At 42.3% G+C, this 27,742-nt stretch overlaps 1 protein-coding gene across 7 annotated transcripts in view; it reads right to left on the bottom strand.

Moving 5' to 3' along the window:
• The window catches only part of PLCE1 (phospholipase C epsilon 1), a 384,952-nt gene that overhangs the window by 17,501 nt on the left and 339,709 nt on the right, over positions 1–27,742 (bottom strand). For all 7 annotated transcript variants that reach the window (XM_058298789.2, XM_058298793.2, XM_058298790.2 and 4 more), the window contains 9 exons: positions 26,743–26,860; positions 22,376–22,507; positions 21,146–21,433; positions 15,798–15,961; positions 14,440–14,701; positions 11,887–12,005; positions 8,877–9,005; positions 6,007–6,216; positions 1,488–1,646 (listed from right to left, as the gene is read on the bottom strand). In XM_058298789.2, coding sequence (XP_058154772.1) covers positions 1,488–1,646; positions 6,007–6,216; positions 8,877–9,005; positions 11,887–12,005; positions 14,440–14,701; positions 15,798–15,961; positions 21,146–21,433; positions 22,376–22,507; positions 26,743–26,860 — 1,581 coding nt within the window. The remainder of the gene's footprint in view (positions 1–1,487; positions 1,647–6,006; positions 6,217–8,876; positions 9,006–11,886; positions 12,006–14,439; positions 14,702–15,797; positions 15,962–21,145; positions 21,434–22,375; positions 22,508–26,742; positions 26,861–27,742) is intronic.

Genomic DNA, 27,742 nt, shown 5'->3' with positions numbered 1-27,742 from the left:
ACTTCACAACTATTACTATATACTCTTGTTTATGTATATTTATATATGAGTGATATAATTCTATAAATTAAAGAAAAAAAAAAGTATTTAGTGAGGGCTGACTATGTACCAGATCCTGTCCTATAACTTGGGGAGACAAAGGTGAATAAGAGACAAGACTGGGCCCTCTTGGAGTTCTAAATCTATTGAGGAATCTGATATTAACCAAATTATCATGGAATAAGAATAGTAAATAGTACTTAAACAGTGATTACCATGTGCCAGGCTTTGTGCTAAATGCCTTAAATACATCAACTCACTGAATCCTCACAACAATCCTGTGAGGAAAACACTATTTTAATCTCCACGCTCCCTATGGTGGCATGCTGAAGCCAGCTGGAGCTGGCAAGTGAAATCAGGCATGGTGGGAGTATTTATACAACAGCAATCAGCAAATGCCACAAATCAGGGTGGTTTTTTTTTTTTTTCATATTTTGCAGGCCAGTTTACCAGCACACTATTACTACTGAGGTACAGGGTGGTTAAATAATGTGTCGAAGACCTCAGAGTTAGTAAGAAGTACAGCTGAGATTTGAACCTGGAGCAATTTGATCTAGGGTCTGTGCTCTTAACCCTTATGCTATGCCACTTCTCAGATAGATGTTTAATGAATTCAAATCATGATGAGGTTTTGAAGGTTATAAACTAGTTCTCTGGAATCACATCAGCAAAGACACATGACTTAGAGGAAGTAAAGGGTTAGAGTAGGCCTCTTGTATATTCTCTGTAGGATCCCTAAGAGATGGTCAGTAAGTTTTTTTTTAAAGATTTATTTATTTCTCTCCCCTTCCTCCCCACCCCCCCCCCCCCCACCCCGGCTGTCTGTTTTCTGTGTCTATTTTGCTGCATCTTCTTTGTCCACTTCTGTTGTTGTCAGCAGCACCGGAATCTGTGTTTCTTTTTTGTTGCATCATCTTGTGTCATCTCTCCGTGTGTGTGGCACCATTCCTGGGCAGGCTGCACTTTCTTTCGCGCTGGGCAGCTCTCCTTATGGGGTGCACTCCTTGTGTGTAGGGCTCCCCTATGTGGGGGACACCCCTGCGTGGCATGGCACTCCTTGCGCGCATCAGCGCTGCACATGGGCCAGCTCCACAAGGGTCAAGGAGGCCCAGGGTTTGAACCGTGGACCTCCCATGTGGTAGTCGGATGCCCTAACCACTGGGCCAAGTCCGCTGCCTGGTCAGTAAGTCTTGACTTAACCATTTCTTGGACAATGAAATCCCTATTCTGCAGAGCCACCTCCTAAATCCATTATTATCACTGCCTCATAGAGAATAGGTACTCGGTAACTATTTGTTGAAAGAATGAATATTTCTCAGCCTTTACGAGGCACACTTTCTTCTCAAGTCCCCGTTTTTCTAGAACTTCATTCATAAAATAAGCTTTCAATGCATGGACACCTGATTTACATGCAGAAAGGACTGAGGTGGGAAAGGAGATGCTTTTACCTGCTGAATGACATCCTGTGCAGTGCTGACGCGGGGCGCTTTGATGACTGTTCGAGGTTGCTCTGGAGAAACATCGTGCACTTGGACAAAGAAACTCCCCTCCTCCGAGATCAAGGTCACCTCTTTGTCATCTTGAACAATGCTCTTTTCTTCAAGGTTCTGTGTTTAAAAAATGGTGTGAGTAAATGGTAGGATGGTGTAGAACAAAGAAGGAAAATCTTGCTAAAATTTTGAGCTGTATCTTGGTAATTGAAACCTGAAGGAAACAAATTTTTAGCTTTGTATTTCATAAACTAGTTAATATTTCACAAACTATTCTAAAAGGATATGCATGTTTTCTGAGAGGACAGAAGTGCTATAAGTATTTCGGCTGGTGTTGGCAGACTGATAAGGTCAAGGCATTGCCTTCCATTAGCTGTCGATTTGGGGAGTCCAAATTAACTCTAGGTCAATTTGCAGAAAGACAATAGACCATTTTGCCAAGTAAGAACACAGTAAATTGCACTTAATAGAAATCCTAGGCATTTACACAGAGACCCTGAGCATTTGAGAATTATGAGGCATCTGAAGTGTGGAACATGTGAAAGTGACATTCAGCCAGCCTGGTGAACAAAACCCACAGTGAAAGGCCTAAAACAACAGCTGGGTAAGTCATGTTGAAATGAATATCGACAAAATCCTAAGTAAATATGAGATGTATTCAAAAGGTGAATTGACTTTCAGTGAATATATAATATATATAACATATATGTATATATATTTCTTATTAAATTAAAAAAAATAGAAGTTCATCAAAAAAGAAATATTTCCCCATATTCTCACCTTTTTTCCCCCCCTTTTCTCTCCCATCTCATTCTCCACAAAACAAACAAAAACTTACTGCTGTTAAGTTAGATATCCTTCTAGACATTTGGTATTGCTAAATAAATATATTTTTGTGTATGTGATATATTTTTTTTTTTTTTTTTTTTGCTGCAAAAAGCTTTATTGTTTACACTTGGTTCAGGGCTTGTTAGAGGGCTACAAGATGGCAGTTAGAAAGATGCCTCCTGGCTGGAGGGGCTCAGGCAGAAGCCTGGATGCTGGGGGAATAGAGCCCTCCCCCACGGCCTTGGGGCTCCGGAGGCTCCTAGTTGTGCTTGAGGGTGAGCCTTTCAAAGAGATACTCGCCCAGCCCGGCCTGCGGGCCAGCAAGCCTGCGGAGGTTGGTCAGGTGGTCGCCTATCTTTTTGATCAGTTTCACCTCCTCATCTAGGAAATGGGTCTCCAGGAAGTCACACAGATGGGGGTCTGTGTTGGCAGATCCCAGGGCATGCAGATCCAAAAGGGCCTGGTTCAGGGACTTCTCCAAGACAAGGGCAGCTTCCATGGCGTCCACGGTATTGCCCCACTCATCTTTGGAAGGCTTCTGCACATCCTGGAAGAGGGCGCGGCCGCCGCGCTGGTTTTGCATCTTCAAGAGATGCTCGGCGCCCTCCCGCTTCTCCTTCGCCAACTCGCGGAAGAAGTGGTCCACGCCCTTCAGGGCCACATCGTCACGGTCGAAATAGTAGCCCAGAGAGAGGTAGGTGTAGGAGGCCTGCAGCTGCAGGTTGACCAGGCGGTTCACAGAGGCCTCCACGTCGGCAGAATAATTCTGACGGATCTGGGAGTTCATGGTTGGTCGACAATGAGGAGCTAACCACAAAAAAGCGGTGTTAGCTGGTCCCGGCAGCGGGGGATGGCCGAGGAGTTGGTCCCAGAGGTTGCAACTGGAGAAGCAGTTGCAAGGTGGTCAAAGCCGAGGGTGTGGGGAAGAGTCCCCGGGTCTGTTCCGTTCAAACACTGTTGAAGCAAGAGACAGATCCGCGGGACAACCAGGCGCGCTGTCTGTGTATGTGATATATTGCTAAACAAATATATTTTGTGTGTGTATGTGTGCGGAAGTATGTGAATTTAGCTATAATATGATTGTCAGTTGGCTCCTGTTGTTTGCTCAGCCTCCATTCTCAAACGGGGGTGACTTTAAATTATCTTCTGCAAGGGGGAACATGCAGAGAAAGAGATGGCAGGCAACAGAGTGAGTCCCAGATCAGTCTATTGAAATGAATGCTAACAAACCAGAAGAATTCAAGTATCACTGTCACTGTCCTGGAAGTCTCAACCAGCCCCAGGACCCAGAATCATCCCCATTGATAGCAAAGTGGGAATGGATAAGTTCCACCAGGTGGCGCCAAACTGTAGCCAGGGCCAGAAAAGATCGCCTTGTGGAGCATCTTGCCAGTCAGCTGCACAGACTTGCCCCAATCAATTGAATAAGTTTGTAATGATGGGCCCCACAACATACATGTCTGAAATTTTTTGGATCATGTCATTATATAAGGGAGGTGGGGACAGGTATTGGCTATTTTCTTATTTTTTTTTAATTTTTTTTATTTTTTTAAAGATTTATTTATTTATTTAATTCCCCCCCCTCCCCTGGTTGTCTGTTCTTGGTGTCTATTTGCTGCGTCTTGTTTCTTTGTCCGCTTCTGTTGTCGTCAGCGGCACGGGAAGTGTGGGCGGCGCCATTCCTGGGCAGGCTGCTCTTTCATTTCACGCTGGGCGGCTTTTCCTCACGGGCGCACTCCTTGCGCGTGGGGCTCCCCCACGCGGGGGACACCCTTGCGTGGCACTGCACTCCTTGCGCGCATCAGCACTGCACATGGCCAGTTCCACACGGGTCAAGGAGGCCCGGGGTTTGAACCGCGGACCTCCCATATGGTAGACGGACGCCCTAACCACTGGGCCAAAGTCCGTTTCCCGGCTATTTTCATTACACAGAATGAGATTGTACTCTACTATATATACTGTTCTACACTTGTTTTTTTTCCCTCACTTAAAAGATTTTGGTCATAATTTCAGTCCTTCCAACCACAGAATAGAGCATCACTATGACACTCAGCAGCTGGCCCATCTTTCCTCCTGCTTAAGCCTCCTGCCTCCCTCGGGGCTGGGTGTGGACAGCCCACCAGCACTTACACACCTCCAGCCTGGGCAGCTGGAAGGGAAAAGAACACTGACCTTGAAGCCAGAAGACTTGAGCTCTTTCAGCTTCTGGCTCCACCGTGACTTGACTTTTATGAACCTGTTTCCTCAAGTGTAAAAAGGGATCATTCAAAATAATGGGTATTTGAGGGCTTTAAACACTGTAAATCATTATGCAAATACATGGTTTAAAATACTCATTCACTGACTTGTCATTTAGAGGACAATTTTTACATGTAGCTAATTAATGGGGTAAGATAGTTAGAAATAGGAAACAAATTTTAGCGAGAAATTAAGGATGGATTCAAAAGTCAAGTTAAGCCATCTTCATTATTTTTTTCCTCTCAAAGCTATTATTAGAACTGCTAGTTCTCCATCTTAGCAATTTGTATGCCTATGCCTGATAGTAAGAGCAGGCTGGGGAGACAATTTCATTTCTTTGCTTAAATGAAGAGTCCTTTTATGGTCTGAGGCAAGGTTAGGGAAGGAAGGTGGGGCTCGGTGCTGGGTCCCTAAGGAGGTGCTGGAGTTTTGTAGGGGCTGCAGGCCATGTGCAGAGAAATTGGAGAGGAAAAAAAAATAACATGTAAAGTTGCAAACTGGCTCTCTACCATCTCCACTGTGCTTTGGACCACAGATGGGCATTTAACTAGGCAAGCCATATAACAGAAAATGCCCAAAGGAGCAAGAACAGGGCCTGGCAAACAATAGTTGCCCAATAAATATTTGTTTAACCAATTGGTTGAACTGACTCAACTGCCTCATTATTGGCATCTCATAGGGCCTGATGTCTACGCTGGAGCAATGATTGTATATGTCACTTTAAAAAATGGTAGCAACTTAGCAGGCAAGTCAGTTTATTCAGGGAAAAAAAGAAAAACAAGTTAAGCAGGAGCTAAACAATCTGGAGACAACACGGCAGTGGTTCTCTTTCTCTGCGGGAATGGGCATGACGACATTAGCACACAGAGTACATGTTTTCACTAATTCTGACCAAGGTTAAGGATGATCCTTACTTTCGGTGATGTTATAGAATATTTTCAAATAAATATTGTTGTTTTATTTGTAAGCACAGGACATTTTATTAGCTAAGACTTAAACAGGCACTAAAAAGAAAGCAAAGTAACTACAAAATGTAAAATTTCCGTAAGGCCTTGCATTATAAAATAATGTAAAATAAATAAATAAATCTTTAAAAAAAAAATGTGACCCTCACAAAAATGTCTTTTCACATGTATAAAGTACTGGCCCCACAACTGATGACAAGAGTAAGGAATCCTTTAAGTCCTTGCTGTCTTGGTTTAATATGTGATGATTTTTAGACCGAATCCGTGAAACTTAAAGATAACATTCTCAGTATGTACAGATGACTAAAATACTTTTTTCACATTTACGTAAGAAGAATAACATAGATCAAATTGCAATTATAAAGAATTCGGAATTTGAGGGAGGTGGTGAGTGGTGAGATGTTAATCGCACACCAAGCTATTCCTGTGTGGGTTGTTACACTTACTTCCTGCTGGGTTTTTAAGACAATCCTGCCAACGTATCCCTCTTCTGGAAACCAGCTGCTTAAAATCTGTACGATCTCTTCTTCTGGACCAATGGCTCTCTGGAATGGTTGTTTCCTGCATTCATTTTTTTCTTTAGATATAAAATATTTTTCTTCCATCAAAAAATAGTCTGTGGTGAAAGGTTTGGTGCCTTGCTCAGTCATCAAAACCTAAAGAAAAGCAAAGGCAAATTTCAGCACACCTCTGAAGAGTGGGGCAAAAATGTTCATTTCAAAACAAGTCTACTTTCATGGTGTTCAAATATATTTGATGTTCAATTTATAAGAGAAATCTACTCTGGAGTATTACATAATTCTTTTTCGAAGACCTAAGAATTTCCTTATGTCCAAAAAGGATTGTTGATATCCACTCTGGGCAACGGCACATCTTATTCCTAATCCCCAGACGGCATAAGCATTTTTCCCACTGCTGGAATGAGGGCTCCTACTGAATTAAAAAACACAGGAATGAGGGCAGAGAACCTAGTCCAGTTTTTACCAAGACAATCTCTTTTTCTAACATTGGGAACACGCAATCATCTTTTAAAGGAAGGTTCAAAGGGCTAAATTCTCATCTGATCTAAGTTCCTGGGAATTCTCCTTTCAATAAACTCTTGACAGTGTGCCTGGAGGGTTGTTTTCTTTGTTGGCTGCTGACCCTGGGCAGTAAAACAGAGCGGTTGAGACAAACTCTGGAGCCAGACAGACCTAGGTCTGAGATCAGCCTTTAATACTTACTATGAGGCTTTGCGCAAGATACTTAACCCCTTGGAGACTCAGTTTCCCAATCTGCAGTAAAAGCAGTAACAAACTCTCGATAATGTTTGTTTCCCTTTATGACTGAGGCACTGATTATAAAGCATTAAGCTGGCATGTTATGAGAACTCAGTAACTACCAGCCAGCACATGGTTACTTTCACTGATGTATTTATTCTCTCTGATATTGTTCAGGGTCCTGACAAACAGCTGACCTAGAAGGGGCTGAAGGTCAGTCACAGAGGAGAAACTCCCTGCTTCTTCCTGGCGCAGAGACAAGCTGCCATTGCCCAGCCTGGACACAGCAACACCTTTCTCAGCAGGTCCCTGCCAATGGTGCCATTATGAGGGATAATACTTGGCCTGGTGCCTAGAGGGAAAGCAGAATGTGTCAAGGAGGGAGGGGGCAGAAGAGTCTCATAAGACGTGATCCCTGTGCCCTCGCCCTTGGTCTGTAATTGATGCCATTGACCATTAGGGGCCAAGACAAATGGATCGACTTAAATGAGACCAGGACTGCAGGAGTAATTCAGGCCGTGAAGCTTCCCAGCGGCAGGTCTGTCAGTGCTGTCACCTCTGCAGAAGGGTCAATCCTCCCCCCAGCCCTCCTTACATCCACATGATGACTTGCATGGGTGACAATAAAATAATGGTATTTTTGGGTGGCTCATGGAAATGTTTGCTTACTTTATATCTTCACAGGTTCTCTAAAACCCCAACCGTGTTTTGTGATAGCAGACACCAATGTTCATGAACTGATTGAAAAAGAGCCTAACAGAACCATAAATGTGGATGGTTAGATGTTTTCTCCACCCCTAAGTCAATTATAAAATGTTGGGCAAAGGGAAGGGACCTTGGCCCGACCACATTGACTTACTCTCAAGTGGCAGAGCCATCTCTTAGCACTTATTATGTATGGTTGCTCAATCAGTTTTTGGCTCCCCTATACATTATATGACCCCAGCTACATTTCATCCGGCACATTAACTTCAGTGGACCTCAAGGGTGTCGCTTCCCTTGGTCACTACTCTCCTTGTTCAACCCCCCAGGAGGAGGAGAAATTTGGAAATAGGTTAAGGATAAAGTAGTCTGAAAGGCTATTAGGGCACTGTGACCAGCAGACTAGAGCTCTATAGTGAAGAGGAAAGGAATTAGACACAGGGCCTGTGGTGGCCTTGGAGGAGCTGACTGCTTCTGGATGCTGCTCTTTGTTTGTGGTCCTCTCACTCTCACAAGGCCTCTCATGAGGAGGGAGCCCTGTGTGCAAGTCCAGCAAGAACCCTGGGGGGGCCCAGAGGAGGAGCCGTGCAGCATGTGGGGCTTAGGTGAATTTTGCTATGGGGCTTGGGGTAGTGGGCTTTAGGTTCTCCAGGCCTCTCTGCACCACCAGAAGGACAGGACCTCAAGGGCTATGACTGAGGCTGGGGCAAGGGGCTAAAGAGATTCTCACCATGCAAAGGAAGACCTTAGCCTCTAAGGGCCCAAGGTGTCTCTGGGCCTACATGTCCAATCTGCTGCTCTAAGACTTTGAGTCCCACCCTTAGGATGCTAAACAGATTTCATTCAGTGGAAGTGCAAATACTGAGTAATTAGTAAAGTCTGAGTTAAGAAGGATTATGAGGCCCATGTGTAGGCTTGGAGGGCTACTCCTTCTGGTCTTTATCCTTAGAGAGGCCAGTATTTTCTGTGGTTGAGGAAACACCTTGGAGGAACTGTATGCTTTATTAATATGTATCAACAAAATTGATTTTTTTAAAAAAGCAAAAAAAAAATGTTCATAGGTTTTGGCTTCTCTGCCAAATAAAGATGATATGGATACCTTAAAAAAGTGATTCTCTCTATAGGTTAAGGTAGCTTGCCTAGTAGTACCAACTGTATTTGAGTTTTTCAGATTAGTCTCAGAGTGGGACTCAAGGCTGAAGAAAACATTTACAAATAATTAAAAGGTGGATTATCAATAGATTTGTGTGTATGTGTGTACATACATTTACAAGTACATAAACACATCTACACACATCTACAGGTACATACATGTTTGACACTGGATTCTCCTACCCATGGACTGGTGAACTTACTTGGTGGAGAAGCTGCTTTGCCCTGGTGCCTCCATTTATAGTGAAAACTGTAAAGGGCTCTGGGCCTGGGACCCCATGCACGGTAACTCTGTGTGTCTGCAAACATTTCCTTTCTTCAGTATTAAACATCTGTCAAGGAAGATCACATGGCTTTTTATTCATTCAAAATAACATCCTATCTAGGCTATATTCAATATAGAAGTGTTAGTACTTAGACGTATGTAGTGAGGCATGTAAATGTGATAGGAGAAACTTTTTGTAATGGGATGTGTCTTTGTGTGGTTGAAGAAGCAGTTCACATAAGTGTGAAAATTTAGCACCACATCACCAAAATATTAATTTATCTAAAATTGAATGTCCTTTCCAGCACAATTAGGGAACTGATATCTGAAATGCATGTGAGTCTTGTCTTATGAACTGATGTTCAATAGTGTCTATTGAGTTCCTGCTTTCTTCAGGGCACTGGGCTAGAATTTTGGATGACAAGATGATAATTAATATGCTTTGCACTTAAAAGACCTTATTGTTCATGACTAAAAAGAACTATAAACAAAAAGTATGTCTGTGAGGGATCGAGCTAAGTATATGTGTAAATGCCAATTCCCTGAGCATTTTGCATATTAAAATATATTCATTCATTTAAAACACAAAACACATTTATGGAGGGCCTATAACAAATCAGAAACGGTGCCCAGTGTTAGGGATTCAGGGACAAATATCCCTGCTTTCAAGGGACCCCGGTTGAATGTGGCATCTAAAGGAGAAACCTGTTAGATTCACTGGGAAACCAGAGGACGGTACACACCTGAGGTTTGAGAGAAACCAGGGAGGGCTTCCTGGAAATGGTATCATCTGAACTGAATCCTGAAGGACACACTGCGATGATATAGGAGATGAAGGGAGGGACAAGGGCTTCCCAAATTGGTGCAGCAGGCATGCAAAGACTTAGAAGTGGCCTAAAGGCTGGCACTCTGAGACCCTCAATGAGTTCTGTGACTGATGTGTTGGAGGGGGGAAGGCTGGAGATGCAAGCAGAGGTAGATTATGCAGGGCTTTGTCTATCTGGCTAAAACGTTTAGACTGAAAGTGGCAAAATGGCAACTTGAGTGCGAAGTGTTTTATTCAGCGTGCATATTATATTTTTATTTGGGGGAATAGGCTGGGCAGCTGTTTTGTTTGCACAATGTGTTTTTATGTAGTCTGTTTTATTAAAGTATAATTTGCTGGCAACAAAATGCACACATTTAAATTGTCTGCACTGTATTTTAAAAAATTTAAATTGTTGCGGACATTTACAAATCAAAATATTTCGTACAAAAATCCAGATTTCCTGAGACCCTTAGAAAATCAGAAGATCTGGTGACACTGCATGGTAACAAGTGAGCTGGGCAGCAGATGCCCCCTTTATTTATTTATTTTAAAAGATTTATTTATTTTATTTCTCTTCCCTCCCCCCACCCCAGTTGTCTGTTCTCTGTGTCTATTTGCTGCATGTTCTTCGTTATCCGCTTCTGTTGTTGTCAGTGGCACCAGAATCTGTTTCTTTTTGTTGCGTCATCTTGCTGCGTCAGCTCTCCGTGTGGGCGGCGCCATTCTTGGGCAGGCTGCACTTTCTTCCACGCTGGGCGGCTCTCCTCATGGGGCGCACTCCTTGCGCATGGGGCTCCCCTACACAAGGGACACCCCAGCGTGGCATGGCACTCCTTGCGCGCATCAGCACTGCGCATGGGTCAGCTCCACACGGGTCAAGGAGACCCGGGGTTTGAACCGCGGACCTCCCATGTGGTAGACAGATGCCCTAACCACTGGGCCAAGTCCACTTCCCTGCCCCCTTTAAATATCCCACTTTTCCAGTGTCTCTGTCCAGTTCACTTAGGTTCCTTTACAGGATCTTCTTGCAGCCTGCTGGCATTTGAGTTTGTTACCTGCGGTATAAACTTTATCCTGAAAGCAATGGAGAACCAATGAAGGGTTTTGCACAGAGGAGGGAAATGATCAGATGTAGGTTTTAAATAGATCTATTTTGGGGAGGCATAAAGGAGGACAGAGAGAAAGAGAACAAGCCTAGAGAAAGAGAGACCAGGTAGGAACTTCTCCATAAGCCAGGTAAGAATTAATGTGGACTGTGGAAGTAGGGATGGACAGAGATGCATGAATTTGAAAGATAGCAAGCAGATAGTATTATGAGGTCTTAAATGACTTGTGATGACACAAATTTATTTTTATTTTTAATTTAAAGGGAAAGCATAATGGAACAAATCAATTAATTAAAAAAGTGCTTCTTATTCATAAATAACCCTGCTTTGGAGGAGCTTTGGTCCTGTGGCTCTTGACCTTATCTGGGGAACTTGTTAAAATGTGGATTCTGCAATAGTGGCACTTTTTCAGGTGTCCCCGTCACACCTCAAGGGTGTAGATTCTGCATCTCCACAAGTTCCAGGGTGCAAGTTACAATACACATCACAGCAGCACCTAGCCGCCCATCCCACCCCTGCTCTGCCCCTGAGAACTGCCCGTGGACTCAGAGGAAGCCAAGGACTTTCCTGGTCTAACCTAAATTTTCTAAAAGTACTGAGATGCTTCCTACTAGGCTTTGCTTAATTAGCCTCTTTCCCCACTTTGCTGTTTTTGGCTTGCTTCCCTGCAGGCATTATTAGGAGCACAAGCATTGGCACTTGATGAACTTGGCTTTAACTCCTCGTCTACAGCTTGCTCGCTGTGTGACTCCAGACAAGTTACTTAGCTCTTCATTTCCTCATTTGCAAAAGGAGATGATACTAATTCCTACAATAGGAAGTTATTGAGAGGATTAAATGAGTTAGAAATGTAAAATGCTCCGTAAGTACCCAATGCCAGCCATTATTATTATTATTTTATTATCTCCATAGCTATCTAATTCATGATATTAATTGACCACCTTCCTATCCCTTGAGAAAGCTGATTTCTAGTCTAGCAATCATACGTGCTGAGTGAATCACTGATGTGAGCTGTAGAAATAGAACTTAATTACCAAAGAGGCTGGTAGGGTACTGCCAGAGGAATTTTCTTCCATCCTTCTGCTGTTTATGAATAAACTGGAAATTTCCAAGACTTCATTGTGGAGGTTTCTCAGCTGAAGATGTCGATATCCTAAAATAATGCAGGATTGGGAAAAACTTAATAACTGTGCACTGCAGAGCCCTGCAAAGGGGATATCCCAAAGAGATCAATAATGACAGAAATAAGAGCATAAGCTGGGCAGTACTGGCAGCAGGCATGCACCCAACAGGAGCTGCCTCCTGTGGACTGTTTTAGGCCACCCACTAGTAAGTAACTTGCTTGCAGACTGTTTTGGGCCACCCACTAGTAATTAACTTGCCTGGGAACTGTTGCTAACTTGCTCAAACAGAAAACGATAGTTGGAAAACATGATCAATTTATAGCTAGGCATCTACATCTCTATTTTACAAATATTCCATCTTCAGTCACCTTACAGCAGCTTCAGTGATAACAAAATATTCTGGTAATTGGAAATTCGTTAGATAAGTGATGGTGTGTGTGTATGTGTGTGTATAAAATGGAATAACAGGGAAGAAGATGTGGCTCAAGTAACTGAGCTCCTGCCTACCACATGAGGGGTCCCGGGGTTCAGTTCCCGGTGCCTCTTGGAGAAGAAGAGCAAGGCAGTGAGCTGGCATGATGGGCAGGCATGGTGAGCTGATGCAAGTAGATGACACAGCAAGAAGACACAAAGAGGAAAGACAATGAAAGACACAACAAAGCCGGGAGTGGTGGTGGCTCAAGTGATTGAGTGCCTCTCTCCCACATAGGAGGTCCCAGGTTTGGTTCCCAGAGCCTCCTAAAGAGAAGATGAGAAGCCACAGTGAGCAGACAGCAAGTGCAAACAACGGGGGTGCGATGGGGGGAGTAAATAAATAAATAAAATCTTAAAAAAAAAAGTAATAACATGCAGAGTACATTCATGTTATTCCATTTTATACACACACAATCAAAGGTACTCAGTATAATCACATTTATATTCATCCCTTATTAATATATATCAATAAAATTGACTTGTGAAAAAAATCTACAAGGAAAAAAGTGGTAATGTTGATGCATAGTTATTAACATGGAAAGTTGCTCACTATATATATTACTAAGTGACCAGCAAGTTGTAAAAGACTAAGATCTGTTTGTTAAAAATATATACTATGTGCTCATGTGTATAGACATGAATAGAGAAAAAAGAAATACAGCAAAAGGGGTTATTTCTGAGAGATGGGAAAGTGGACAATGTAAAAAAAAATGTGTTTTTACTTCTTTGTACTTTCTCACATTTCTGTAATGACTACTTGCAAAAATGAAGAGAGAGAGGAAAAGAACAAAATGCAGGAAATTACAATGTGTTTATGAAGCTTGAGTGTGGGCGGCGGGGAGTATGCATTCAAAGTAGACCCCTGGAAGTGCATTAGAAATGAAGAATCTCAAATACCACCCCAGGCCTACAGAATCAACACTTGCATTTTGTTACCCAAAGCCCCAAGTGATTAGTAAGCATATCAAAGTCTGAGAAGCCAAGCACAGCACAGAAATTCCCCAGAGTTTCACAGCAAAGCTAATTCATAACGCCTCCCAAGGCAGCCAGGACCACAAGCCACCAGCTCTGCCTTTGCCTAGGAGTCCTTGTCTCCCCCGTGTCCTCTGCTCTGTACATAACAGTCACCCTAGGCTTCCAGTCCTGGAATCCTGCCGGGCACCAAGTCCAGCCTCAGCCATGTACCCCACTACCACACTCCAACCCACCTTCTTCTCTCCTTCTCCTTCAATCCCTGCCTTAAAAAATGCTGGGGCTGGGAAGCAGATGTGGCTCAACTGACAGAGCATCTGCCTACCATATAGGAGATCCAGGGTTCAAACCCTGGACCTCCTGACCCGTGTGGAGCTGGCCCACGCGCAGTGCTGCCGTGCGCAAGGAGTGCCGTGCCACACAGGGGTGTCTCCCACATAGGGGAGCCCCATGCACAAGGAGTACGCTCCACAAGGAGAGTCGCCCCGTGTGAAAAAAGCACAGCCTGCCCAGGAATGGCAACGCACACATGGAGAGCTGACGCAGCAAGATGAAACAAATAATAGAGACACAGATTCCCTCTGCCACTGAGAATGCAAGTGAACACAGAAGAACACACAGCAAATGGACACAAGAGAGCGGACAATGGGGGGCGGAGAGGGAAGGGGAGAGAAAGAAATAAAATAAATCTTAAAAAAAAAAATGCTGGGGGTACGGTGGGTGCTATTTCGGGAGGGTTATATGGAAACTGGAGTGCAGCAACTCTTGCTCCCAACATCAGCCAGCGTAGGAGGGGCTGTACTTTATAGGAGATATTGTTAATTCCTCAGATTAAAAAAAAATGCAAGGCAAAAACTTCTTTTGATATGTGCTCAAAAAGTGTTCAAATTTACATTATTTCCTTCTGCCTCTCATTTTTAACTTTTCAAGCACACGCAAAAGTAGGCAGCAGAATATAATGAGCTCTGGGGCACCCAGCTAAGAACAATTATCAACATTTGGACAGTGTTGTTCTACCTCGTTTTAAAGCCTTGAGTGGAATGATTCTCTGAGCAGTGACCGCTGAACTGTTGTTTTCCACAACTGCGAAACGAAGAAATACAAGATCTTCAAAATGAACCCGGAAGAGAAACTGCTCGTTCCACATGGGGTTCAGGGTGTTCCGATGGATGGGCTTCGTGCGGAAGTGGCAGCCGTCCAGGGCCATGCCCAGAACATCGACTTCAATACATGGGCTTCCTGTGCTGTTGCTGGGACACACATTTTGTCCAGAGACAATCTGATGGGGGGAAAAAGGATCAAAGCCACTGAAGATGAAAAAGAAACGCCTTACTCCTTCCCTCCACAAAGAAGAACCAAGAATACTCTGGAATGTATGAGGTGAATGATTAACAAAGCTGTTAAAAAAAAAGTGATTGTAATTAAGTAACCATCTGACCGCAACAATGTGAAAAGCCTATTTTGTCAACAGGATTCATCTAAGTAAAACCTGTCCATGGTTGAAATGTTCAAATATCTTCAAAAACCAAGAAATTAAGATGAAATTAAGTTTCTCAGTTTGTGAAGGAAAATGGGAAGGCCTTATGCTATATAACTGCAAACTGCTGACTAATATTCTGTTCAAAATGTTGGAGGATATTTTATAACTTCAAAACCTTTACCTTGAATAGATTTGGAGTAAGTCACAGAGCACCTAAGTGTCCACTGACTGATGAATGGACAGGTAAAATGTGGTATATACATACAATGGAATAGTATTTTGTAAATAGATAAAACCACACTCAGCTCTAGCAAAAATGGTCAAATAGAAAGGAGGCTACTATTCTGCTATCTTGGGGAAAGAGGAAAGGCAAGCTGAGGTGGTAGGGAAATCTGTGAGTGGATTATCCCAGGGCTTGGGGGGTCATGGCAGAGGGTTGCTTGGCATTTTTCCTTTGAGGGAGAGAGGTAAGTTCTAAAGATGGAGAGCCTTTTCTCTGCCAGCTAAACTGTAAAGAGGAAAGATATCTAACTGTATTTGCATATTGATGCCAGTTTGTCAGACAGCTGCTGAAGATTAACCCCTTTAACAAGGAACTTGACTTTCAAGGGATATAATCATGGTTATCGTCCTGTGGGGAATGGATGACAGAATTACCACCATTATGTCAGGTGAAGCAAGGACCACATACCTCCATATACTTGGCTCTGGTAAATACATGTGCCTGGTAACAGGTATCTAAACCACAGTCACTAATTTCTGAAAGGTAAAGAAATTCTTTTGGGAAGTAAATCTGCCCAGTCAAAATTCTGACATGACAGTTTTGTAATGGCTTGAGCTAAAAAACAAGGATGGTTTAAATGCGTCATTATTCTGATAATCAGAGCATACTTACGGTCAAAGAATAGACGGCTGGGTCCATGTTTTCCAGATCTCTTTCCAATGGAGAAAATTTCTGATACATGGGACAGTTCTTGTCCCACAGAACTGAAGGTTTCAAAATATAACCACAGCCACCATTGGCCTCAAACATTGCAGCATTTAAATGTAAAGGGAGATCTGTAAAACATTTTTTTAAAGTCAAAACCACTTGTCACTCTGTTGCTTAAGTGTCTTACAAATGTATTTTAAGGCTCAAAAGAACTTTGCATTAATTTTCCCTAAGCTTAACGTAAAGATGAGATAAACATCCATTCATTCCATAGATTGACTGTCAGATATGTTTATGGTCGTATTCTAGACATCAGACATCCAGCAGGTAACATGACAAAATCCCTGCCCTCTTGGAGCTTATGTCCTATGGGGTATGCCCAGTTTTCCCACTTGAAATTAGGTTCTGCCACCTAAGAACGTTTGCAAATGAAAATGTACCACATCCTTCAAAAAGTCTTGTGAAAAACCTAATTTTATACTGAATTTCAGGAAGGAATAATAATAACAGCATTTTCTTATCCCAAACACCAAACCATACAGACAATTGTATGATCATCTTGTTTTTTCATATATAAGATGAACTTTTAATTATCCAAGAAAGAACAGAATAGCCAGAAATACATATTTGTTCCTTGAAATCTCAATTTCAACTCATAAATCACAGTAAGTCCACTTCTTTTTAATTGTAGTTCCATATGAAAAAAATCACCATCACATATGATTTGCATCATGTCCACAATCCCTTCCCTCAAACTTGGGGAACCCTCACAATAGCTTTGAGTCTCCCGTGGCCAAATTTTATTTGGCAGAGTTATTTAATGAAAAATTGGATTCCTGCACTGTATCTGGACTCTTACACACGCAAATGCTCATCTGATGGCAAGCCTGCACAAAAGCTGCCCAAACGAGCAAACAGTTTTATGACACCTGACACATATTCCCTCTGATATATTCCTTCCATGTGCAGAATGAACATGCTACATGGACAAACATCAAGGAAAAGTGCGGTAAGCACCATGGAGCAATGAGAAGTTGGCCCCCACTTTTTCATGCATAAAATTTTTCCAGGTGTGCATGGGATGGCTGGGGCCAAGTGTAGGAAGTCCTGGGGTGAGATGTCCTAAACATAGGAAAGCCCCTTAAGCCTCACGGTCCTTCTGTAAAATTGGTGCTCTAAGCTCTATCTTTCAGGCCTCTTTCAACCCTTCAGGGACTGCTCCAATGAGGCCCGTGTGGGAGAAAAGTCTCTCCTCAGGCCACTTCTTGACAGAGGAGCATAACCATGGACTAGGTTGGCTATGAGAGACTTAAGTAAATGATATATCCCACTCACAATAATAATAGAAGCTCACACTTGCGGTGTTCTTACTATGTACAGGCACCATGCTAGATACTTTATAGGCATCTCTGTCTCACAATAAATAACTCCTAGGCAGATTCTTTTAACATCCCCATTTTTACAGAGGAGGAAATAGGGGACAAAAAAGTGAAAAATGCCCAAGGCTTGCCAAGTGGTGGAAGCTAGGATTCAAACCTAGACAGCCTGACCCAGAGCTCCCAATCCTAACGACAGAGCTATATACATCCTTTAGGGGAGTTGTAAAGCCCAAGAGACGAGGTGTGAAAGTCCTACCCCAGGGCTTGGGGCATAGAACGTTCTTAATAGACAGAAGCTATTGTATTATAATTACGATATCAGCACTCGTTGGAATTCGAAGTCTGATTTCAGCACCTGGTTCTGAACTTGTAGCTTTTCAAAACTTAGAGTGCTTTTTCTCAACTAGATTCTCATTTGATGGATGAGTGGATAAATGAATTCTGGTATATACATATAATGAAAGAATCCAGATATGAAAGGCCACATATTGTATGATTCCTGTTTATATGAAATATTCAGAATAGGTAAATCCATAGAGGCAGAATGCAGACTGCTGGTTGCCAGGCAGAGGAGAGCACAGGAAGTGCCTGCTTAATAAGTGTGGGGTTTCCTCTCTGGATGAGGAAATGTTTGGGAACTAGATCGAAGTATGGTTGTAAAACACTGTGAAAGTACTAAATGCCCTGAATAGTTCACTTTAAAATGTTTAACTTTGTGTTATGTGAATTTCACAGCAATCAAAACAAAAACTGAAAAAACAAACAAATAAACAAAACCCCCCAAAACAAAAAAAAACCTCTCATATGGTGACCCAATATGTAAAATACATCCACATGGCGCTGCTCAGTTTGAAATAAAGGTGGGAATTCAATCTGACTCTCTTATTCTTCTTAGGGTGGTCCCAAAACTTCATCTGGGGCTTCAGTTTAAAAACTGTTCTAACAAAGTGAAAGAGTGTACTTGAAAAAGGAATGACATGAACGATAAATCGGTGTAAACCCCAAGTCAGTGCATATGATGAGTTTGTATTTGTTTAAAAACCCTGTACTCCACTGACGCTACTCTTAATTTTTAGCCCCATATTTTGGGGCTAGAAAACTCATCATAAAAAGTGTGACTATAGTTCAAGAAATCATATAAATATTAATGGAGGCTTTCTTTTGACTGGGGTGGCACGCCTACATACTCGTGGGCCCTGGTACAGGTGGCAGGAATTGTTCTGTCTATGGAAAGAACATAGGGATGGTGACCAGCAACTATCAGGGGCATGCATGTCAGGCTCAGGTCAGCTCCCAAACTCTAGAGTTGCTTCTATTGAGTGGGCACCTGGGCTACTCATGGCTTTAGATCACTGCAGGCCTCCTCAAAGTTGATGGAGCCAGCAGAAAGCCTAGGAAGAGAAGAGCTCAAGTTCATGGGCACCTTTTTGGGATGTCAGGGACCCCTGCAATCCAAGAGGGGGTAAAGCAGATGACCGATAGAACATATCAGGAGGTTGAAGGGACACTGGAGGGATTCTCTGCTATTTGGCTGGTATGCTTCAAGGAAACTCAGGCCCTCCTTAACCTAGGAATTGTCTGCATTGGGTGAAAAAATGGTGATTCCGGTGTTGATTCATCTCTTTGGGCTTGCATTTCAGTTAAGCCCATTCAAAACCCACATTCTGGACCAAAAATCTAGAACCATAGGTTCAGATCCCACTGGGACTGACAGGGACAATCCATTTTAGCTCGGTACAGTATGCATTTACTGAGCATCTACTCATCTACTTCTGTGCAATGTTCTGACCAGGCTCTAACTCTGTTTGCAGAGAAGACAACCATTTTTACAGATGAACATAGTGAAAATGCACGGAGCTTGTTGTTTGTCCAGTGTGGGGAGATGTTTATCAGTGTTTACGCTGAATTGAATCAAGAGAGGTTATATGGCAGTACTCCCTTTCAAGAGTTATGCAGGAATATTTGAGCATGAACTACTCAACACAGCCAATCATCCTCCCCAGCCTGATGTGGGGAGAGGCCAAGGGGTGAGCAGAGGTCAGGCCACAGCCTCACTGTGCTGATGGATGGTGAGGAGAGCCCAGCAGTAGCGATTCTCTGAATCCCCTTCAGCTGTGGCTCCCTTTGCCATTAGTGAAGCCAGTGTGTCTGCACCAGCCTTGGCCCTTCAGAAGAAAGGGCACATCCAAAACCAAATATGTTTCCTTTTATTTATTTATTTTTTGAGAAATCCATTTCACTAATTGTTTCAGTTTACTTAAAATATTTTAGTATCATAATGACCAACGGCACCAGGGAACTCAGGGCTACAGACAGGGCCAGAGAAGTGAACTGGTCAGTCACTCGGGACAGAGTGAAAAGAAATGGAAAAGAAAACTTTTACCATTCTGAAAATATTTCATGATTATTTCCATTTGGGAGTCCAATCATACTATTTCATAACTTACGAAACATACTTAATGGTAGTTAACATTCGTGGAAGGCTTATCTTGTGCCAGGCACTATGCTAAGCACAAAACTTCACCTGCATTATCTTGTTTAATTTGAACTGAAAGAAGCCAACATAACAAGGGCAAAAAAAAAAAAAAAAGAGAGAGAGATCAATATCTACAATCAAATGTCTGTGGGGGCAGCGTAGCCACAAATGGATTTGGTTGGCCCTGGTGCCAGGTAACTAGCTGTTCCCAGAGCTAAAACTGTGGTTTGACCTTGGCTAGACACAAGGCTGTGCTGTGGTTTTTATGGTTCAGCATAGTTCAGATCTGATTCAGTTCAGGCACATGCGCTGAATGATAAGGACTGCTTGCCACCTGACTGTTCAAAGGAGAATGTGGGTTTTGAATGAGCTTCTAGGAAGCTCTCCTCATTGACTCCTCCCTTGCTTGTACGGCTCCCTTCCACCCTATAACAATGTGGAAACAAAACTTTTTATCCTCTAAACTCCCACAGACCTTGTATTTATTATTACAAGTCATCCTTTGACCTCAGAGAAGTGAACTGCTTTGTGCCTTGGTGATCTTAAGGCTGTGGTGAGGGTTACATGAGAATCTGGCATAGTGCCTGGTGCACAGTGAGCATGCAATAAATGGTGGATGACTCTCGTCTTTTAGGTCTTAGCAATTATCCCGGTTCTCAGAGTCTCCTGACAATGTAGGAATACAAACACTATTTTGTTTCCCTTTTGCTTGCTACTCTTACAGCACTGACTAAGGGATGTCAGAAAAACTGAAATGGTTTTAACTTGCAAAGTGTTTGGAAAGAACCATTTTTTGAATGCAAGAACAACTGCATAGTGAGAAAGATTACCAAGAGGTGTTAGAAAATCCCTGTCCCAAATGATCTTTAAAAACAAGCCTGCAAGGGAGCTGTCTTGGAGGGGGGGGGGGGGACGGAGAGGGGAACAAAACAAACAAACAAAAAACAAGCTGGGTCCCAGCTCTGTGAAGACAAAAAAAACATGAAAAACAAAACAGAACAAAAAAACCCAAAAAACAAAACCTCAAAAAAACCATTATTCTAAATGAAAGAAACCAGACACAAAGTACTACATATTGTATGCTTCCAATTTATACAAAATGTAAATATATATCAATTTATATAGATGAAAAACAAATACAAAAAACAAGCTGGGTCCCAGCTCTGTCAAGAGCATCTCACGTTTGAAGCGCTATCAACAGGGGTAGGACCAGGATACGTAGGGGTCCCTTCAAGCTTCTTTTAGATTGCCTCGACTCTGAAACATCCAAGGCCACAATTCACTATAAAATTCACGTCTGTTTTCTATCTCCTATATTTCTACTGTCACACATAGAGTGCTCCACTCTGGAATATTGCCTATTTTTAAAAATGTTCTTCACAGAACTACATCTACTAAAACGTAAAATGCAAAGACAGGGGTTGGGATGCACCCTCGCGGGCGAAGGGGTCCCTTACCATCTGTTTGGTAGTTGAGTGCCACGAGCTGTATCCCATGGAGCCAGAACATGAGAGGATTGGGGTTGGAAGAGTCGATGCGGGTGGCGGCGGGGTAAGTCCGCAGCAGCTGGCAGGTGGTGTGCTGGATCAGTTTCTGAGAATACCTGCGACACAGACGTTTGGCGGCATTTTCATTAAGCGATGAGATATGATAACATTTGGGAGTTCTAATGATAGCGCTGAGGGATGTGGTTGGGTTGAGAGGGGAAGATTCTTCCCAGGTCTGTCGCAAGCCTTCAAAGGAACCTAAATCCCCAAAAGATTAGCCTCAGATTAGTGCAGGAAACTGTATATATTTTAGAAAGATAAACCTGAACACTATCCTGGTAAATAACAATGTATCATAAAAACTCTTAAGCTTTACTTAGGAGTCAGTCCACTACTCTGAACAAAATGATTGCTACTAAGCTTTCAAATGAGGACAGCAATGCCAATTTACGTTAAAAGCCTGAAAGGACTTTGTCTCAGCACCTCACCTGCCCTGTGGAGATATTTGCACAAATATACAACTATATATATATATATAAGAATGGTCACATCGACAAGGTTGTATAGTAAAAAACAGCAACAATCAAGACATTGTATTAGTGAGGAAGTAGGAATGACAGTATATCCACATAATGTAATACTGCATAGGCATAAAAAAATGAGATAGGTATACAGACAGAAAGAAATGTAAAAAGTTGTAACAAGTATAAAAGTTACACAAGTATGCTCAGTTATATGCCGCTAGAATCATCATAAAAATGATCTTACTTTTCTTAAACACATAAACTGCTAAAGGTGGTTACCTCTGGGGAGTGGAACTAGGACCTTCAGAGTGGAAAAGAATTTTAATAAAACTCTGTATTGTTTGAGTTTTTATCCATAAGATTTTATTACTTTTGTAATAAAAAGTAATTAGAAATAAAATGGATATATCTTCTGGGATAATGCAGAAGAATGCAGTTCCAAGAACCACTGGAATGTTCCAAGGTGGCTCTCACTTTTACTTTTGAGGCAAACTCTGTTAAAACATCTTCAGTAAAATGTTATTTTTAGGAAATTAAAAGTGTAAACAAGTGACAAAATATTTATACCACTTAGACATTATGAACATTAAAAAATGAGTTAAAATTATGACAGTAAAATATTTGAACCATCTGACGTGCAGAATCAAGCAAAGATATAGTAAGAAGGTGATTTTACTTTTTCCAGATGTTTTGTTAAATGATGCTGTCTCCCCAGGGCTCATTCTGCCCGGATTGTTGCCAAAAATGGACTTCCTGCTTTTCCTTTCTTTTCCTCTGCTTGAGCCAGATGCATTTAGAGTTGACAGGCCTGTTCCCATAAAATGAAAATAAATAAGCCAAAAACTACATGCAAGGGCACTCAAAATTTTCCATCCCTGTTAATGTTTATTTTGAAGTCCTACTACTCCTTTGTAACCTAGCAGAGGACCTACTAGCATTTGTAGCATTGTTAATAATAGGCATTTGCAGCAAAGATTTTTATCTCGGTAGGCAGATGTGGTTAAGAACTGCATTATTACAGCATGACCACAAAGTCACAGACACACCACAGTGAATTATACACCAGAAAGATTTAGAAAGCGCTGCATGAAAAGAAAAAGCTGTTAGCAGTACTTAATTATTCAGGGATTAATTACCCAATTTTGGGTGGAAGGATGGTTAAGAGCCTGAGCTTTAGCATCAGATTGCCTGGGTTCAAGTCCTGCACATATGAGCTTTGACTTAACATATAACACCTCAGTTCCTCATTTTATAAAATGGGTACAATTCACTCTTAGGGTTAGTCTGAGGATTAAATGGGAAATATACTGGCATGGTAATGACATTTCATGGCTTCTCTTCCTCACTCCTGGTCCCATCACACTCTGGATCCTTCCTGCCTGGAACAGTGCCCGGCGCCTAGCAGGAACTTAATACATATTTGCCGAATGAGGAGATGAACGCACGCCATGAGACTTGGCTCTAGTGTAGGAGAAATGATTTAAAGGCACGGAAGAAGCCTGCCCCCTGCCTCGCCCCAGCTTCCCCTTAGTCCCCCGCCCACCTTCTGCATTGCCTTCAAAGCATTCCCATTGCCTATAGTTAGACTTTCAGAGAGTAATTTGTTAAGCTTAGGCAGCATTCAGGAGATGAAAATATACCTTCCAAGAGCATCATCCTGGGAGGTAGGATAGAGCCATGTCTAAGAGCATAGTCTGTGGGTGAGACACCTGGGTTCAAAGCCTGTTTCTAGGAGTGTGACCTCAGACAAGTTACTTTACTTCGGTTTTTTTTTTTTAGAGTTTAATGTGAGGTTTCTAAAAATTTTTTTCTCCTGAAGTACCTCCAACAGCAGAGATACACCAAGTGGACTGGTGAGTTCTCACGCTTGATCTTAAATACCTGTGTGGACTTTGCTCTCTGCACAATTACTTAACAATGGATTTTCTCTCAAGTGAAACAGGAGGGCCTGTTGGGGACATCCCCCAGGGGCGTGTGAGCCCCTTTGTGAAGAGCCTGCTATTTTCTTGGGGTGGAGAGAGGAAGAAAGAAAACGAGGGCTGGGTGGGCAATGAAGGGAAAGGAGCTCAGAGTGGTAACTGGAAGAGCAACAGAGAATCTTCGTGCAAAATCTCTGTTCCCAAGCCTCTGTTACCTCCTGAAACACATTCCTTTCCCTCCAAGTTATATGTTTTATCCTGTGGCAACGCTGTTCTGTCTGAGGAACCCATAGCCCATTCTCTCGTTAACACTCCTGTTAGTAGGCTGAACTCTTAACTGCGGGACAAGGAGAGAGCTGGGAGGTGTCAAACCATATGCCGTGCTTATGAGTACAAGGGACTCCAAGAAAGCAGGCATTATGGTGGGCCGAAGGGTCGGAGATGCTTTACAGGGGCCCTAGTCCTTGGACTTGGAAAGTGACAAAGGAAAGAAGGAAGGATGGGCCAGGCTGAGAATACATCACTCTCAGAGTTAGTTTTTCATCTGAGCAAAGGCCTGGCAGCTGGAAAGAACACTGTGTACGGAGGTGCCTGATGAGAGTGGAGGGAGTGGGGAAGCTTGCTGGGGAACTAAGTCATGGGATCACATGATAAAAATATCAAGCTGCTTGGGTTTTTTTTGCTGTTAGAGAAAAATCCAGGAAGATACAAGCACAAAATATAACAGAGAAACAAATCCTATGGGACAGAAGTGATGGTGCCTTGAATAAAGGCAGATAAACCCAGCTACTTCCTTGGCCCTGAGAAAGATAAGATAGAGTGATAAAAAAGAACACTGAATAAGGACTTGAGACACCTGGGTTCTGGGTGCCCCCTAACCAAGTGAGTGACCTTTGGGGAAGTTCACTTTTGTGGACCTCAGTTTTCTCATCTGTAAGATGAGGGAGATTGTTCTTTAAAGCCTCAATACTCTAAAAATTTTTTTGCACAGGCAAGATGGCTCCTTGGAAGATACTTAGGATAAGGAGGGTGTGAGATACAATGAAATTGGTAATGTAGAAAAAGGAGAAAGGAAACAAGTTAGGGGAAGAAAAATGTAATAAACTTGGTTACTAAAAATAAAATAAATATATGCTATATAAACACTTACAAACATATGGACTCTCCATTCTTAGAATTAAAAAAATAGGCCAAACAACCAAATGTTTGCCTGAGCCTCAAGTCAAAAGCTGGGCAAAATGGCTTCTTAACCCTTCCACAATTCTATTTTTTATAGAAAATTTATACTTCACACTGACTTCAGATATCTTTGGGAACTTGCACTCCTTTATTTACTCAGTGCTTGAAAGGAAAAGACAAAGCCCTGGAATGGTTTGGGCACAGGGTGAGCTGGATTTATAAGAGACAAGGGATGCCGTGAGTGTGGTCCTTGAAAGGAATGGTCCTCACACTTGCTCCTGTGATGCAGGGCATGCAGCCAAGATGCTCCTTGACAGGTGTCACCACATCATAAGAACAATGTCTCCAGGCACAGATGATCCTACTGCATGTATGTGACAGTCGTGATCTGTGAAACTACACTGAAATGGCTAGGTTCCTGTGGCTTTCCTCCAACAATGTTTGCTTGCAGTTTATTCATTCATATCCTCCACAACAGAATTTGATATCAACAGAAGCTGCCAAAAGTTTATAAAAACAATTTACGGGAGAAAATTTTAAATTAAGAAATTTCTACTTATAACTTTTGTCTCTGTATGAAAAGATCACTAATATCTAATTTTTAAAATAGTTCATTGTTTCCGTGCTGGGCACAGTGTGAGAACTGGTGCTTCCTGGGAGCCAGGATGTGACTTTAAAACATCCTGGAAAGACGAGGGTTGGCATAACACCCCTCTCTAGGCTAACTGACATACCCTGCTACTAACATTTAGACTTGTCCCCCGATCCAGCTGCCTTCCTGCTCAGCAATCTTATGCAAGAGAATCCTTCCTGTTAGTAGGAAGAGAAGGATTTTTCTAACCTCAAGATATTTGTAGACTTTTCTGTTTGTCCTTTACCTTCTGGTGTCCCATTTGTGGGACACATAATTGGGTGCGCTCTTTGACTACATACCATAAAAAGAGAGGCAGGGTAGAGTAAAAGTTAAGGACAAGGTTTTAGAGTCAGACAGGCTTCAGTATCATGGTTGTAGAACCATGATTTTTTTAATCTCTGAGAAACATTTTTATGGGGAGGGGTCCACCAACATAAATTCACTGCACTTCTAGAAACGGACAGCTGATACCCCATTTGAAACCCCATCCTTGGTCCTTGTGGTCTGGATGGAGTCTTGTTACTCAGCTTACGGATGGGGCATGTGACAGAGGACCCAGACAAGCAGGGCACTGCACCCTCTTGGCCACGGTGATTGGTTCAGGGCTGGACAAAGCACCCAATTAAGAAACAATGAAACTTGTGCTGGAAGTTTTGGGAAGAGCCTCTTAACTCTTCCTCCTGGAAGCTGAATCCAGAGGCATGTATGCTAGCCTGCTGCAGCCATCTTGCAACCCCAAAGGGAACAGGGCCAACACAGGGTCAGAGCAAGAAATGGGGAGAGAAAAAGCAGTGCCCTGGAACTTGTCTATCCTCTCATTTTTCAATACCCAAGACAACAAAATTTGGTTAAATCAATTTCTGCCACTTTCTAACAACAGTCTTTACTGATACACTCTGAAACCTTGGGCAGATGACTTCATCTCTCTCAGACTTAGTTTTATTTAAAAGTGGAAATAACACTGCCTATCGTGTAGGATTATGATGAATAGTTAAAGCAATGGTTTATGTAGAATACTTAGCACAAGTCTTGGTACTTCAGTGCTTAATAAATTCTAGTTTTTAGATTAATATTATTATTATTATTTACTATTTTGAAAAGACATTGTGTGATCTGTACAATGAACATTTTATGGTATTTTCCTCATGAGCATCAAAGTAAATGATAACAAACATTTAGAAGGCTTTATAACAATGATTCTAGCAACACAATTTAGTTATTTTGGGAGTGTTTGTAACACCTAATTAAATAAGTAGCATATTTTATCCTAGAGCATCTTTAAATATTATAGATGATATTGCCCACCCTTACCTGGGAATTTCACTGCTTGACAATAGATGACTAGGTCAGAAAGCTCTGGTGCAATCTGTCTGCTTTCCTTTTTATTCTGAGGAAGATAAAATTCTTCTCCCAGTTCCATGTCATAAACCTATCAAGGCAAAAATGATACTGTTTCACACAGGTATTCCCAAAGCTCTTTATCTGCACCTCTCTCCTGCCATCAGTATGATTTACCTTGTTCTGCACTTATCCATATACATGTCTTGATGCCTCCACTAGAGGAGAAGCTCTCTGAGGGCAAGGGTTGACTCTAATTGATTCTTGCACCTTCCCTCAGTGCATACTCCAGTGTCTTTCCTGTGGAACAGTTAATGTGTATTTGTTGAATGAACAGGTGATTAAGTATGTACCTTCTGTGGCTCAAATCTTATTATTCTGTTCTCCAACAGTGTCACTGCATCTCTGTCTATAGATTTGCTCAGAGTCTACTTATTGTGAGGCAGCCACTTAAGAATACGGTCTGGAATCTCATTTATCTTTTCATCCTGTGTTACTGCAGTAACTGTGTTACGGCAGTTAAGGCTTTACAATCTAGATCTATGTACTTTCTGGGTCACCCCAAACTCCTTTAAAGCTTCTTGCAAAGGCTGTCTCTTGCTTCCTTGTCTTTACACACTTGTTCTCTTGGTCTGAATGACCCCTTTTTGTCTGCTTGGTCAAATCTTCCTACTCAAACATCATCTTCCCTGACGGCCTGTCTTAGAAGCCCTTATAACAAAAAGTAATCACCACTCTTTGTACTTATCAACAGGCACTGTTTACATGCTTGTCTCCACCACTAAAGAACTCCAGTGCCACCTCAGTCCCTGCCACACAATAGACCTTCAGTAGGTAATGGTTGAATGAATCAATGACTAACTTTCTATAAATGACAGGTGGGTGTCCCATAACCTCACCAAGTAGGTTTTGGCATCTAATGAAAAGTGAGGAGAAAGGTGAAGGGAAAGGATAGGGAGAGAGTGGAATCCCA

This window comes from Dasypus novemcinctus, chromosome 6 (assembly GCF_030445035.2).
Source record: "Dasypus novemcinctus isolate mDasNov1 chromosome 6, mDasNov1.1.hap2, whole genome shotgun sequence".
NCBI lineage: Eukaryota > Metazoa > Chordata > Mammalia > Cingulata > Dasypodidae > Dasypus > Dasypus novemcinctus.
The sequence above is the reverse complement of the archived record's forward strand: the minus strand, read 5'-3'. Positions and strand labels throughout refer to the sequence as shown.